Raw genomic sequence first — 16201 nt, 5'->3', positions numbered from 1 at the left:
CAGCTGTGCAGTGAGAAAAGATATGTGCCAAAGCAGAAATGAGATGCTCTTGAAATTGGTAGGCCTTCCCTTTAATCCATTTTATGCTTACACCTACTCTCAGCGAGGAGGTCAACTTTTTTTTTTTTTAGTTGCCTCTGATCGGCCTTCAGCCAAAGCAAGGTTGCAGTGATTGACATAATTTTTCGTTTTGACCATGTCTGACGTCATTTTGGTACTGATGCCACATGTTTCCTTCATTTTCATCTAAGCCAAATGTTCATGGTGCCAGTTCCATTCATGTAGTACTGTGTTTTTGCCTCCTCTTCTGTTTTCTGCATTCTGCTTTTTTTTTAGGTGGCTGAACCTACACCCACCCAAGCCTTGAAGACAAATGGTATGATGACACGAAGTTATGGCCAAATCTGACTAGTGGGCACATTGTTACCTCATCAAAACTAAAGCCTGCCTGTGACCTCAGGGAGGCTAAAGCATTCCAGAGCCTTGACCTTGACTTATAATTACATGCAGAGTGGCAAGTGCTCTGCTACCAAATGAGCGAAGACATTGTGTGCCTCAAGGCAGAAGTGCGGCCATCCCAGGCGATTAACAAAAAGCCATGGCTATCCTTGGCCTGCGTCACAACAGAGGGGCAGGTCTTGACTGGCTGTCGGCTGCAATTGCATGGCAGGGAAGGCATGTGTGTTCAACCATATTGGTTCGCTGTTATGAAAAGTTGACATACTTTGCAACATGGCATCACTGGACACACATGCACAGATGTCGCAGCAGCATGGAACCGAGGCACAAAAAGAAATGTCGAACCAGCTTTGGTTAATGTTAGACATGCATCTGGTGTATTTATAAAGAATTACATGAACAAAATTCATGTTTGTTGTCAGAAAGCTCTGCAACCTAATAATAACAAAATTGTCAATGCTACAGTTGTAGAAAAAATTCACCGATCAGATGCCTTCACTTTGTTGCCTTACGAAATGCTTTTTACGTTTGTATGCTCAGGTTACCTGCCTCATTCTAAGAGACTGGCTGCAAAATAATTGTTAGTCTACATGGCTGAAAAAAATTTGTAGAACCGTACTTTGTTACACTGCTGTGGTCACTGACTGCACTTCGACATAAAAATTCAAAACATAACATCGGACAGTCTTCTGAAACCTTCGGGCTGCAGCTGCCTCTTGGCAAGTCGTGCTTTTCACGGAACGCAGAAGAAACTTCAATAATTCAGTTACAAGCAGGCTCAGTCTTTGTCCCTTTCTCGTTTTTTGGCGCAATTAAAATGGACCATTTATTTTCTAGTCACAGAAAAGGGGTTATTCACAAGTTTTCTTTTTCTTGTTTAGGTGGCCACAAAAGCAGCTGGTGCCAGGAATAATGCAGAACAGGTAGCTGGATTCGAGATAATGCTGGACAGGCCCCCTTGCCATCTCAACCTGGGCAGTGTGATTGCAGCTGGCCAAGAAAGTCAGCACAATGTGCTACAACAGCTGAGAATTAGTTGCGCATCCATGGATACCGAAGCAGGAACAAAAGAACAAAGACAGTGTAATGCATGGTTTCTCCATTTGCATGTGGGCAAAGGAGGTATGTTGCTTTGTGTGCAGAAAGAGGATGGATTTATGGACACACATGTAGACTCTAGAGAGCCTTTTTGAAAAAGTAGTGCTTCCCAGACTGTAACAGCAGCTTGATCAGTGATGCAGCAGTCATTTTAATAAGCTGAGTTCCTTGTGCCAGTTTGCAAATTAACATCACTGTACAGTGTCTTATAAATGTGTTCCATATTAGTATGTTATGTATATGTTTGGCTTCAAATGTGACTCTGACTACTGGGATACGGGTGTGCACGTCTGTTTTATTCATTTTTTTTAATTAAGCGACCCTTCATGTTGCAGAGCCCGGCGCACACAAAAACAATTCTGTTTATATGCTTCCTGGACTTAATTGCGAGAGCATGCTTGAAGATTCGATAAGTTTTTATCCTATTTATCGCTCTTTCCACGTGTATTCGCACTGATGCGATCCTCCTTGTGCTTGTTACTTCCTCTTCGGAAAGTTGGGTCTTTCCTGAAAGTAAAGATAAAACCCCTTTGAGTTTGGGAAAAAAGAAAGTAATGTGTTCTTTTGTAAACTTGAAACACTCACCTCTAGTGAAGGCTGGTGTGTTCATGTTGATGCCTTGTGCTGCAAGGTGAGGCTCGAGCTTAAAGCCTCTGTCGGCCATAATGTGGTCCCCTGGAAGGAGGTAATCTTCGACGCCGCATGTTCTGACAATATGCTTGTCCGAGGCTCTTCCGCCGTACACATCTGACACAAACATAATAAGGCCATTGGGTGCTATAACAGTAAGAAATTTCACTGTGTTGGAGCCTTTGTACGAGCTATAGCTCTGCGCTCTAGCGAGCAACTTCCTGGGCCTTTGGAGCAGCACCTCTGTACAATCAAAGATGGAAGTGGTACGACTATAACCACTTTTAATGAAGCTCTGCGGCATGCTGTCATAAATAGCTGCTCTTGGAAGCCAAACCACTACATCTTCCATTATCTAATTCTCCAAGTGGTGCAGCATATTTGCAAACATTTTTGACACACTTGCCACAGAAACCTCAAATCTTCTTGCGAGGTCTGCACAGAGCAGACCAAGCCTAAGCCTCATGAGTGTCAGGAGCAGCTGCTCTTTGAGACTTAATGTCTTCGAAACTTTAGCGTCCATCGCTTGCAGTTTCACAGCAAGTTTGTCAAATACTGCTATTGAAACTCCTGTGTAGAAGAGTATGTCCTGTGGTGTCAGGTATTGGGAACGAATACCTTTAATGGCAAAGGAAATGCTTAAACAGTGATTCGTTGATGCATATGTGTGGTCAGTTGATGTTGTCTCCCATTGTGTCGAGTTTTCTTTTGTTTCGACCTGCAATGAAAAATTTAGTCTAGTCACATTTGAGTTATTTTTGAGGCCACATTTGAAGTTAAGAAAACAGGAGTACCTTTCTTGTTTGTTTATCTGGCACGTTTCTTTGGTTGGCCGCCACCTGTTAACACACAAAATACACCCATTTAGCATCTGCTGCATGTCGAGATGATGTATGAAAAGACCTGCATGCCCACTCACGTCTTCGTCATTCGAAAGCAGCATACCAGCTGACACAGCATCCACCTTTCAGAAAAGGGAACCAATAGTGATTTTTGTCTCATTTGCAGCCAGGTTGAGAAACTTGGAAATCACGTGAGCTTACATTTAGTTCACTGCTGCATGAACTGCTTGAAATAGTCTGATGAACAGGACCACCATCCTGAGGAAAAATATATTAGTGAATATGTGCCTAGAATCCTCCGCATGCTTCTAGGCTCAGTGCCTGCGCGCATACTTACAGTTACTGTATTTCTGATGGGCAGGCCGTGCCAGGTATAGTCAGTGGCAAATGGCAGAACCTATTAACACATTCATACAACGTTAATGAGTTTGGTTTAAGCCTTTCATCAGTACATACTTACATTTCGGTGATTGTTCGTTGAAATGGTAACCTGTCAACACACGAAAAAGGAACTGGGAGCTTTTTGTTCGCACTGTACTATCATGAGCAATATGAGCAAGAACACACGAGCGCGAGGCAGATAGCCTCGAAACCCACTTGGGGCGATACGGTGCGGCCACTGTGGGAAACGAAAGGGAAAGGGCGCAGTTAACGGAACCACGGCTCCATTTCCACTTTGTTTCCCACAGCGGCCGCACCGTATCGCCCCAAGTGGGTTTCGAGGCTATCTGCCACGCGCTCGTGTGTTCTTGCTCATATTGCTTATGATAGTACTGTTTCAAGCCTATGCAGCTACGTGAATTTTCTTACATTGTTCTCCGAGGTTGGAAGCAGATCTGCAGTGTCCTCAGTGTTGGAAGACACCTGTAGAGAGCAGTGCAAAAATGAGTTGGTATGATATGATAAATGTATGTAAACACAGAAACCACACCACCACATTTATATTCCAACTGTTCGAGATGCAGTAGAAGCTACAGCCCGGAAATAAAAACAAGGCACACTAATTGTGCCTGTGGGGCAATTCAGTTCACATTCGCAACTGCATGCATGTTTACATTACTCTCGAAGGTTGGGAGAAGATCTGCAGCGTCCTCAGTGTCGGAAAGCACCTGTAGAGAGGAGAGTGCAAGAATGAGTTGTTACAATATGGTAAATGTTCTATGTGAACACAGAAACCACACCATCACATTTACATTCCAACTGTTCGAGATGCAGTAGAAGCTACAGCCCGGAAATAAAAACAAGGCACACTAATTGTGCCTGTGGGGCAATTCAGTTCACATTCGCAACTGCATGCATGCTTACATTACTCTCGAAGGTTGGGAGAAGATCTGCAGCGTCCTCAGTGTCGGAAGGCACCTGTAGAGAGGAGAGTGCAAGAATGAGTTGTTACAATATGATAAATGTTCTATCTGTTCTATGTGAACACAGAAACCACACCACTCCATTTGCATTCCTACTAGAAGCTAAGTCGGCTGTTCCAGATGCAGTACAAGCAGTGGCCTAAAAATACGAATAATAAGGCATGCTAATTGTGCCTGTGCGACAGAGTTAATGTGTGCAGCTGCATGCATGCGTGCATTGTTGTTTGGGAGCTGATGTGTCGCCATGTATTCACTGTTAGGAGGCAGCTGTCAAGACAGCAAATAATCCATGCACAAGTAATTCATTTCCTAATAAGGGTTATACAATGCAAAGAGCAGTCTGAAGGTGAAAATTTGTTACTCAGTTGGCAACTGAATGGCTCTAAGTGGTTGAAAAGTGAGTGCAAGGTGGAAAGCAGCAGATGCTAATGTTTCAAATGTAAGAACAGGCAGCTTACAACATTCATAATTTTGGCAAATCTAGCTGCGGGCACATACACATGCAGAACTGCACTAATCAGTGCTCATGAGCAAAAAAAAAAAAAGTGGCCATGCATTTGCAAGCTGAGCTTGTCCATTAGGTAGCTAAGCCCTGGTAGTGCTAAGCTACCTTGTTTCACAAGGAACATGAATAGTGAAATGTTTTATGCTACGATATTTAGATCATTCCTAGCTTTTTTTTTTTTAAGGTGCTCTTTTTACTGTTTCTGGCAGAAGAAAAGAAATAGAGGTTCTTACATTTTGTGTAGGCACTTGTGTGTCGCATGTTTCAACTAGTGCATTACTGTCCTTGTCTTGTTTCTGAAATGAAAATAAAATTTACTTGTGTCACAAAACCTTTATGCTTACACTTTATATGCTCACCTTTCGTTTCGCTGCCGGCGGGATGCAGTCGTCGCGCATCAGGCGCCTGCGGCCGTGGATCACCTGAACGCAAAGAAATGTCACTCGTAATCGACCCATAAAGGCACCACTTCTGTCAGCAAGCGTCGGTAGAGTCGTGCAGTCACGGGTGTCCATCATCTACTGACCCTTAGTTACAAAAATAAAAATAAAGACTGATTAGCGAAAAAAACTTCTAAAACGGCTGATGGTGTGAGATGAGCAGTTCCTTAGGACGGGTTTTCGCTCAGACTTGCTGCGTGCTGTTTAAAGTGGGTTGAACCGTCATTTTCACAGTACACGAGCTAATATTCTGACTGTGCATCAGCTTTAACGCCAACGACTTTGATCATAGCGCGGAAGAAAATCGCCAGTCGGTGACATACGTATGTACTTACCTTTCGTTCGTATCCCAGATCCAGCATCGGCAATGGGTTAATTTCCGTGCGCTTTCCATCCACGAAGTGCAGTGAACATACACGTGAGCTCTGTGATGGTACGAAGTTTTTCCTATTAATCAACGCCACCCACTGTCGATTCAACTCCGGATTGGCAGGAAAACGATGCAACAAAAACATGTCGCAGCCGCACTCCGACTTCCGAGTACCATGGCGTGCGCACGAACTAGCGGCAATATTTTTCCGCTTTCGCTGGGTACTGCCGCATCCCACGACCACGCAGTGCTGTCCAGATGACGTTGGAATTGCGTACAGCATTGCACCATTCATTACACCAAGGCAAATATGTACTTAACACGGGCTACTGTAGCGAACGCACGTGCGCACATCACTCCGTGTGCCGGGTTATCAGTCCAAAGAGAGATGGCAACCACGGAAAGGCGGAAACGGAAGTGGGGTCGCTCGTAGTGCATGGTGTTAGAGAGTATCTTGCTTTTTTTTCGGAAAATGGTGTATAGAAGATCCTGTTAGAAAAGTTGTAGAAGCAGCTTACTTAATCTGGTACGAAAAAATTGTTCGGATTTAACCATGGCTTGAACCTAAGGGTACGAGCGAAATCTGTGACAGTAGCCGCGATATGCCCATGAATATACCGCCTGACAATCCGCGTTTTTTTATATATTTTATAAATGCAGGAATGGAAAGCCGCACTGTCACACTTCTTCTGTGGGCACCTTAATCGCGCTGTAAGAGAAGGGAGGAAGGTGGGAGTGAAAGTGGAGAAAGAGAAAGAGGTGCCATAATGGAGGACTGAGTAATTTTGACCACCTGGGAATATTTAACGTGCACTGACATCGCACAGTACACGAATGCTTCTCCGTTGCGCTTTCATCGAAACGCAGCCACCAACTGTCGAGTTCGAGCCTGGGTACTTCGGAACACCACTCCGGAACTACTGCGCCACCGCGGCGAGCCAACACCACCTGACTGGCGAGCCACATATTTTTTTTTTCTTTAAGCTAGGTTTTGGGAAAAGGAATGCGCTGTATAATTTTGGTTGGACACTTACACTTCACCAGGTGAAAGTCACACCACCTTTCTGAAGGTCAAGCGGCCGGAGGATTTGGAAAAAAGAGGGGCCAGTTATTTATAGCCATACTGTGTGCCACTGGCGTCAATGTGCAATATAGTTGAAGAAGACTCATCAAAATGATGTATACCTGGATCTGATGTCAGAAGTTGCTTCAGCTTCTCAAAGACAGTCTCGCTGTTGGGAGTCCAATCGAAAAGTACGCCGGTTTGAAGCAGGCGATGTAGAGGGGATGCAACTGAAGCAAAATTACGGATAAACCGGCGAAAATAAGACGCTAGTCCGAGGAAGCTAGATTTTTTATGCAGGCCGGAGGGTCGTGAAAAACGCACCAGCAGCAACTTTTTCTGGATCAAGCCTAATGTCATCCTTGCTGATAATATGCCCAAGGATTTCGGTAGATTTTGAGGCAAACCGACATTTCTTCGTATTGAGGTGAAGGCCGATGCCAGAGATCGCAATTAAAACTTTTTCGAGACGTTTTAGGTGTTCTGAAAACGTTCGAGAAAATATCACTATGTCGTCCAGGTAGCATAGATATGTCTTCCATTTAAGGTCTCGCAAAACTGTGTCGATCATACGCTCGAACATTGCCGGAGCATTGCATAGGCCAAAGGGCATCACGTCAAACTCGTTGCCCATCAGGCGGTCTTTTCTTTGTCTTCCTCGTGCATAGGTACAGTCGTTTTCAAAAATACACGGCCCACGGCTTCAGTCCGCGGAGCGGCTGTCGGGCCGCACCGCGGCGCTTCTATCTCTACCCGGCGCTCGGTACGAGGGTGCCCTATGTGACGACAGCTTTTTCACTCCCTCTCGAGCTGTTAAGTAACACGCCTTCGGAACTGTATGTGCGGCATTCGTCCGTTTCGCCTTTCTTCCTCATGGTTTCGCCGCTGCCGCTCGCTACGAAAGAGGGCGTCTGGACTCTGGATATTTGCATCACCGGTCTCGGCGCGCGTTTGCAAATACTGGCGGCCTGCTACCATCCTCCAACATACGTTCATCGCCGTACGTGCATCGAGACGCGAAAAACGAGTGTCGTGCCTCTCTCTCGCCGCGCTGTTATCGGACCTATGTCCACGGAGCGTTCAGTTGCCGCGCTCTGCAGTGGCGAGACCTTGCTACTCAGTCCGCTTCTCTTGTGCAGTTGTGGCGAAACTCAGTATGACGTTTTTAGAAAAGTCTGCTCTCCTCAATGCAAACTCTTCGAAAGAAGAAATACCAAGTTTAATGGGAACAAATGTTCTACCATGGGCCATTTTGTCTAGTATAGTTGCACTTGACAAATCGGAGACCTTAAACGTCTACTGTGGATTATGTCAGTGGGAATAAATTTGAACATTATGCTGCATTTAATGATATATCACTGGGTAGCTTGTCATGTATGATAACACTGTACTAATTGTGGGTATTAATGAGCTGTCAACTAATTTTTAATTTGCGAATAAATATATCGCTATACCTTCAAGTCATAAATTGTAGGATAGCTATGCATAGTATAATTGCGCTGGACTAGCTAACTGTACTTTTCAATTATTCATAGCTCTTTTGTTAATTGCAACTAAGTATGAAATATGCTACACCATGAAGTCATGCATGGTTGGAAAACTTGTATGAAATATTATAGCAAATAATGATTGGTAGGCGCTAAACTATTATCGCTAATTTGTTAATTGCGAATAAATATATATATGTTGCACTACTAACTGAAGTTACGTATCATTAAATAGCTTATATCGAGTATTATTGCACAGAACTAATAATAGGCGTTAATTATTTAGTGCTAATTTGGTAATTGCGAATAAATATATATGTTACACTAAAACCTCAAAATACGTATCATTGGGTAGCTTACGTCGTGTATTATTGCACAGAACTAATAATATGGGTTTATTATTTATCACTAATTTGTTAATTGCGATTAAATATATAATACACTACAGCCTCAGCTTATATATAACTTGATAGCATATGTTGAGTATCGTTGCACAGATCTACTAGTAGGTGCTAATTAATTATTGCTTATTTGTTAATTGCGATTAAATATATATGTTACGCTCCAACCTGAATTTATATATAATTGGATAGCTTATGCCAAGTATTATTGCACAAAACTGATAATGGTTGTTACTTAATTATCCCCAAATTGTTAATTGCAATTAAACACTGAGTACCATGCTAAATGTTCAAGTTATATATATTTGAATAGCCTATGTTGTGTATAATTGCACCCCACTTTCAAGAAACATCAGTAAGGATTACAGTATCTTGCTCTGAATTAGGCTAAATCTGGTGTATTGTGGCGAACTATGTCTATGGCGATAACAAATTAGCGATAAATAATCAACCCATATTATTATTTGTGTGCAATAAACTCGACATAAGCTATCCAATGATATGTAACTTGAGGTTGTAGTGTAATATATATGTATTTATTCGCAATTACCAAATTAGTAATAATTAGTTAACACCTCCTATTATTTACATGATATAATACTTTATACAAGTTTTCCAACCATGCATATTGCATATTTAGTTACAATTAAAAAGAGGGCGATAATTATTTCAAAAGTACTATTAGCTAGTCCAGCGCAATTACTATCCAACAATTTATGACTTGAAGGTGTAGCAAAATATTTATTCGCAATTTACAAACTAGTGACAACTCATTAGTACCAACAGTTAGTACAGTGTAATCGTACTTGACGTAAGCTATCTAGTGATATATCGTTAAATGTAGCATATTGTTCAAATGTATTCACACTGAGATAATTCACAGTAGATGTTTAAGATCTACGATTTGTCCAGTGCAAGTATACTAAGGGTAGAACACTTGTTCCCATTAAACTTGGTATTTCTTCTTTCGAAGAGATTGCACTGAGGAGAGCAATCTTTTCTAGAAAAGTCATACTGAGTTTCGCCACAACTGCACAAGAGAAGCGGACTGAAAAGCAAGATCTCGCCACTGCAGAGCACAGCATCTCAGCGTTTCGTGGACATAGGTCCGCATAACGGCGCGGCGAGAGAGCCACGGAACTCGTTTTTCGCGTCTCGATGCACGCCCCCCTATGAACGCATGTTGGAGCAAAGTAGCAGGGCGCCAGTATTTGCAAACGCGCGCCAATCGCCCACATGGTGAGCGCCGAGACCGGCGACGCTAACATCCCCAGTGAGTGAGTGAGTGAAAAACTTTATTGAGTAGAGATAAGGGAGGGGGATGTGTAGGGGGGGGGGTCCCTAGTCCAGGACTTAAGCGGCTGCCGCTGCTATCCGCGCCCGCGTCACAAGGGCTCGTTGGGCCTCTAGTCCAAAGCTGGATAGGGCAGCCTCCCACCCCTCAATTGTTGGCACTGTATTTGTGTCATCTGGAGGCCCCAAATGCAAATATTGCGGGGAGGAGACAGACCTGCCCCATATGGTGTGGGCCTGCCCACACAATCCTCCAGATGACCCGAACATCCTACGAACATCCAGTGTCCATGACGCCCTCTTTCGTAGCGAGCGGCAGCGGCGAAACAGACGAACGCCGCACTAAGTGTTCAGAAGGCGTTTTACTTGACAGCGCGAGAGGGAGGGAGATAGCTATCGTCACATATGGCACCCTCGCGCCGAGCAAAGATAGCAGCGCCGTGGTGCGGCCCGGCAGCCGCTCCGCGTACCGAAGCCGTGGGCCGTGTATTTTTGAAAACCACTGTACCTGCCCCTCCGCGGTGGTGCAGTGGGTGCAGTGGTTATGATGCCCGACTACATTCGGATACAGGTCAACAAAAAGCGGCATCCAGCTATCTAAGGACCTCCCTCCAACTAATAGCTGAAGGTGCATCCACACGACGGACCACGGACTGGGCCGCGGACCGGTCACGTGGGTTGGACCGCGGATGATCTGATCCGCGACGACATCCACACGGCGGGCCCAGAGAGCAGACGACAGCGCGGACCTGGAGGGGTACTCTCCACCCCGCGTCTCGCCGATCTCCTTGTAGCGCACTGCTTTTGAGAGTACTCGTCAAAATGGAGGCCGAGTGGAATCGGCAGCTGGCTGCGTTCGCTCTAGCGATAGCTATTGACGACGAAGACGACTTGCGTGCTTGCAAACGGCGATGCTGGCAGAAAGACTGGATATACCGAAAGAATCTCGGTGTTCAGAACCAGCTCTACAAAGAGCTGCTGTTTTCAGACCCAGGCGAGTACCGGCGACTTCTCCGCGTCACTCCGGAGCAGTTTACGCAGCTGTTGTCGCGCGTCGGACCCAGGATTGCGCGACAGGAGACTGTGATGCGCTCACCGATTTCACCGACGACAAGACTGCAAGTCACTCTTCGCTACCTTGCGTCTGGTTAGTAACGTTTACTCTGAATTATTATTCCATGGCTGTGCCGCTAGGTCTGCAAAGCTTCGCATCCTATGGCACACACGCAGGAAGCTTAACGCTAATATATTTGTAACGCTAAAAACAAACTTGTCATCTCCATGCGCTTACACTAGTTACACCTGCAGCCAGCTATAAAGTACACTTAGAATGTAATTCAGCAGAATGGAAAGTTGGGTAGTTGAAGGCTGTTCATGATAAATAAGTGGGCGCGAACGGAACGTAGGCACAAAAGGAGGCAACAATCTTCTAGACTCTGTAAAGTCCTCGGAGTGGTTTTCGGGATATCTGACTTGGAACGACGCCATTGAATATCTTGTTTCAGCACATACTCACACACAGTCATTGCTAACAGGAAATTAAAAAAAAAAAAAGGTGAGAACAATCCAGTGACAACTAGGAGCAGTCTTGTTTCTTTGTTTTTTTTTTAGCTGAGTGTTATACGTAACTTTAGATTGAGGTTCCACATTTTCTAACAAATGCCTGTTCATTTTCTAGGAGAGAGCCACTACTCGCTGAGCCGACAGTTCCGGTTGGGACATTCAACAGTTAACGAGATTGTCCCAGAAACCTGTGACGCAATTTACCAAGAGCTCAAAGGAGACTACCTGAAGACCCCCAAAACAGAAGGAGCCTGGCAAGAGGTGATGAAAGGGTTCAGGGAGAAGTGGCAATTTCCAAACTGCCTAGGTGCCATGGATGGGAAGCATGTTGTTATTCAGAAGCCACCACGATCGGGGTCCATATATTTCAACTACAAAAAATCATTCAGTATAGTTCTGTTTGCTGTGGTGGACGCAGCGTACAAATTTATATATCTTGACGTGGGAGCTCCAGGGTCGCAAGGCGATGCTGGTGTTTGGCAGACAACACCACTCCAACAAGCTATGAAGGACAAGAGGGCCAATTTGCCTGAATTGGTCAAAATGGCAGCTACACCAGATATATGTCTGCCACCTGTCTTCGTAGGTGATGATGCCTTTCCTATAGGAAAGAACCTCATGAAGCCATATGGAGGCATCCTCTTGTCAGCTGACCAGAGAGTCTTCAATTACAGGTAAGCTCCGAGGTACATGCTATGAATTTTTGAGAGTGCCAGTGTATTCCAAGCTGGAGACTAAAATAGCTAAAGCATAAACCTTGGCATTTTCGCAGTGCCACAAATTGTCAAAATACCTGGCAAACAGGACTCTCAGACACAATCTTGACAGCCACAATCAATCAGTAGGTACTGTACATAATGCACACACTAACGAAATAAACATACCACTTAATAGATTACCGTGTGTTTCACTGTGAAACCATTAATGTAAGGGTGAAAATATTTATTGCATTGTGCTTCTTGTGTCAAAGAAGGTGTAGTAGCATGCATGAGTGCCCGAAAGGACACCTCTCTCGCCTTTAACCATTTACTATGAAAAGCTGAATGCTGTCATGTATTTCATCATTTGCATTTTGATTTATAGAGTAAAAGGGTACGTTCTTGGCCAGAGTAATATGCAGCACTCTGATTCTAACTCGAGCATTACATAGGATAGGAATGCTTCTTCCATGTTCATGGTATACCAGCAGTCATCGTCATATATGTATGTAATACCCCCTGCAGAGGGTTTCAAGGAAATGAAACGACTGAAATGCCATTGAATTTTCTCTAATGCGAGACAGCTATGACTGCCTGTGCATGCCGTGGATTACAATGGTTGTGATTACTCTTCCTGTGGTGTCGTTTCCATTTCTTTCACTTACCCTGCCCTAGCCGGGTAGTCCAGTCTTTTATCAAAATGAACCAAATAGCCCACAAGGCTGTTCTACGACGAGTGCATGACCTTTCTTTTTTAAGTTGTCAACCTTCATTTTGATTTATGGCATAATTTGTGTTTTACAGGCTGTCCAGAGCTCGGAGGGTCGCCGAAAACGCCTTTGGGATTTTGGCAAATCGCTTTCGGTGCCTGCACACAGTAATTGAAGCAAGACCGGACAGAGTTGTACCTGTCGTCTTTGCAGCTTGCGCCCTGCACAATTTTCTCAGCCATGAGATGCAAGCTCCACTGAAACAGTGTGTGGAAGATGCTAATGGCCACGACCACACATTTTTTGGCTTGCAACAGGCAACACGTGGACGACCCAATGCATTTGGGGCTGCTGTGCGTGAGCAGCTGTGCTCATACTTTAAGGACAGAGGTGCAGTGCCGTGGCAGCAAGACTCTGCTCACCTCAACAGCCACCTCACAGATAGAGTCTGCTGAAAAAAAAAAAAATCCAGCCGGATGACATTTTTTAATCAGCAACATCAAGGCGTGCAGTGCCATGGTAGTAAGGCCACTGATATTGGCCGCTGCAGCACATAGTGTTTTAAATAAATAAATAAACATTCAGCATCTTCATTCACCTGCATTCAAGTGCCTCTCGATGACTTCTAGAATTTCCCTTTGACATTTCACTTGTCTGGTGGTGCTCATTTGCTTCATTAGTGCACCAGCATAATTAGCAAAATGTGTTGTTGCATCAGGGACAGGTGGCTTTTGTAATGCATTGGCCAGGGTCTCGAGAGCCGTCTGCCTTCTACTAAAAATTGCATTTGATGCAGCATTTCCTCTACCATGCCTCGATTGTTTTGCTGGTGGAGTGGGTGCTCTATGTCCACTGTGCTGTGGTATAGCTGCATCTGTGCCGCTTGAACCTGGCTGTAACTGCAGAGGCTCCATGTCATTTTCTGCATCACGCTCGTCTGGCATCTGGCATGCGGCAGGGCTTGATGTTGCCAGAAGATACTCTTCAGGCTATAATACAAGCACATAGCATCAAGGTTACTTGCCAAACAGCCGTGAATACAAAAATAGATCATTTCTATGCAGGAAAACTTTGCGGCTTTCGGAATGGTAACTTGCTAAATGAAAAAGAAGCATTGCGCACATAAAAAAAAAAAAAAAAAGTGAACGCATGCATGAGCAGAAGCTCTAAATCCTCAATACAAACCAAGTGATAAAGGGTTGGGGGTAAGCGTCAGGGCTCAAGTTAATAACAAAAAGCAGTTTTTCTCTGATAAAAAATGTAAAATGCTGAGCCGTTTTAATGAATGAATAGCTGGTAGACTGCACAGAAACGTTTGAGAACTTTTCACGCTATTATAAAAAAAAAAAAAAAAATGTGCAGTAAGTCTTGTTTGAACATGTGCAGAACATGTAAATTTCAGCAAGTGTTTTCTGCACAGTAATTTAGTGTCGGTGCTATAATATTAGGAAATGTACTTGCCATTTCTGCCGCTTCTGAAAATGCTTCAGTGGCATACCGGTGTCCTGGGCGTGGCACAGCATCAAGAAATTTTAAGCAACGAAAGAATTTCCATTTCACGCTATAACTGTCCCCTCGTGCTTGGCCACTTTCCTTTTCATCAACTTTATTCTTTTCTTTACGGTATGTCCGCCGCTTGTTCGCGAAGACTGTTTTTAGCCCTTCTGTAATGAAAAAAAAAGTATATATATATAGTTGCACTCCGTGAATAGGATTTTTCGTCGATGTGGCACGTAAACACAATAAGCGAGGCGATCTGTGCACGGTATGCGGAAACTGGACACAATTCACGAGCTAAGCTTGCTCTACGTATTTATGACGCTGTATTTATAGAGCTGTAGTCGCGTAAGAAGAAATATTTTCAGCGCACTAAACAACACGCGTGAAAAACAACGAAAATGGTCATACTTGCACCAACTAACACCATCCGTCATCCTTCTGAGCAAGAAGCCTAACCGTACACAAAGAGGTACAAAACACGTTTTACTTACCCACACTGTATGGCCCGTACGCAGGGTATTCAGATGACATCTGCTTGCAAATGTTTATCCACAAGAGTTCTTTCTTCGGACAGCTCATGAAGTCGTCGCGGCTGCTGTCCCACAAAGTAGGAAATTGTTGCACGAGCGCCAAAAAGTAAAATGTGGCGTCATCCGACCAGGATGCCATGGTTGCAGCAGCACGTGAAAAACAGCTGATCGCCCGCGCTATACCCGCGCCTGCTTCGAATGAGGCGATGCTAGCGATGGCGATTCAGCTACCGAGCGAGAGAGGCCAGCGCTGTACCGTTGCCAGACCCAATGAGTGCAAATCCTCCAAAAAGTCCGAGGGCCGCCGCTAGAAAAAATGCTGCCGGATTTATCGCCCGCTCCGGTCCGCGGACCTGACGCGGACTTGTCAGACCGGAAGTGGTACGTCACAACGGACCAAGTCCGCGGGCCAAAACAGGTCCGTGGTCCGTCGTGTGGATGCACCTTAGTAACGCTTGGAACGCGGTTTCTTCGAGTGAGTCTGTGCTGGTAAATAGTTCCTAAATGCTGCGCGAGTTTCATCAAAAATACATCTGCAGCACTGCGAAAGGCGGAGGAGCCCTTGCAATTGTGTTCCTCTCACCCCTGCGCACTATAATAGAGAATTGTAGTCCTACTGTCACTCCCGCCAATTTTTTTTTTTTTTGGGGGGGGGGAGGGGGGGAGGCGCGTAGCAGCCCAATTGCCTATTATTGCAGTGCGCGTGATCCTGATTGGAGCGGAGTGCCTCTGCCTTTCGCAGTGCTACAAACATATTGTGAGACCAAGTATAATCGTTTTCTCATCATGCAGAATACAAGGGGTAAAACGACGAATTGGGATGGTGAATTTCAGCACTGTCGAGTTTTCACGAAACCGCTTCGTTGTTCTGCGCTTCACTGCATCTCTTTTCCGCCTTGGAGCTATACGTACGAGGTGACAGGTGACACCGCTGGCATAAGGGAGCTTTAGAATAAGGGGACCCAACCGGTTAGGGAAATAAGGTAATAGTGCGGGCGACAATGCGTACGTACGCGCTTATACGGCGGCGATGAATAGGTGAGGGTTGCGGTTACTCTGGGCATGCGCGCTAGCAACCCGCAATTACCCTGTCTATTCATCGCAGCCCTCCTTGCGTGCGCGTTGTCGACATGCTATTACCCTATTCCCCTAACCGGTTCGGTTCCCTTATTCTAAAGCTTGCGAGACCGTGAACGCGGAAGAACACGTTTTCCTGTTTGTTTTGAAGCGAGAAGCTTCACTAGGCTA

General features: G+C 44.9%; 1 protein-coding gene across 1 annotated transcript; it reads right to left on the bottom strand.

The window, feature by feature from the left end:
- Window positions 1-1852: 1852 nt before the first annotated feature.
- LOC146201828 (uncharacterized) lies at window positions 1853-6053 on the bottom strand. The gene is made up of 14 exons (XM_084599399.1): window positions 5674-6053; window positions 5258-5320; window positions 5132-5194; window positions 4335-4388; window positions 4085-4138; window positions 3840-3893; window positions 3490-3519; window positions 3367-3426; window positions 3231-3287; window positions 3107-3151; window positions 2982-3026; window positions 2806-2905; window positions 2143-2304; window positions 1853-2064 (listed from the first exon to the last, which is right to left on the bottom strand). The coding sequence occupies exons 1-14, from the start codon at window positions 6001-6003 to the stop codon at window positions 1853-1855; spliced, it is 1329 nt and encodes a 442-aa protein (XP_084455525.1). The 5' UTR covers window positions 6004-6053.
- Window positions 6054-16201: the final 10148 nt, after the last annotated feature.

This window comes from Amblyomma maculatum, chromosome 1 (assembly GCF_055883805.1).
Source record: "Amblyomma maculatum isolate TAMU_Amacu chromosome 1, ASM5588380v1, whole genome shotgun sequence".
Lineage (NCBI taxonomy): Eukaryota > Metazoa > Arthropoda > Arachnida > Ixodida > Ixodidae > Amblyomma > Amblyomma maculatum.
This window is presented reverse-complemented; position numbering and strand designations above follow the sequence as displayed.

Coding starts and splice junctions, on each gene's coding strand:
- LOC146201828 (XM_084599399.1), bottom strand. CDS start 6,003: ATGAATGGTGCAATGCTGTACGCAATTCCAACGTCATCTGGACAGCAC. Junction 3,520..3,839: donor TTCCAACCTCGGAGAACAAT/GTAAGAAAATTC, acceptor GTGTGTTGACAG/GTTACCATTTCAACGAACAA. Junction 2,065..2,142: donor CACACCAGCCTTCACTAGAG/GTGAGTGTTTCA, acceptor CTTTACTTTCAG/GAAAGACCCAACTTTCCGAA.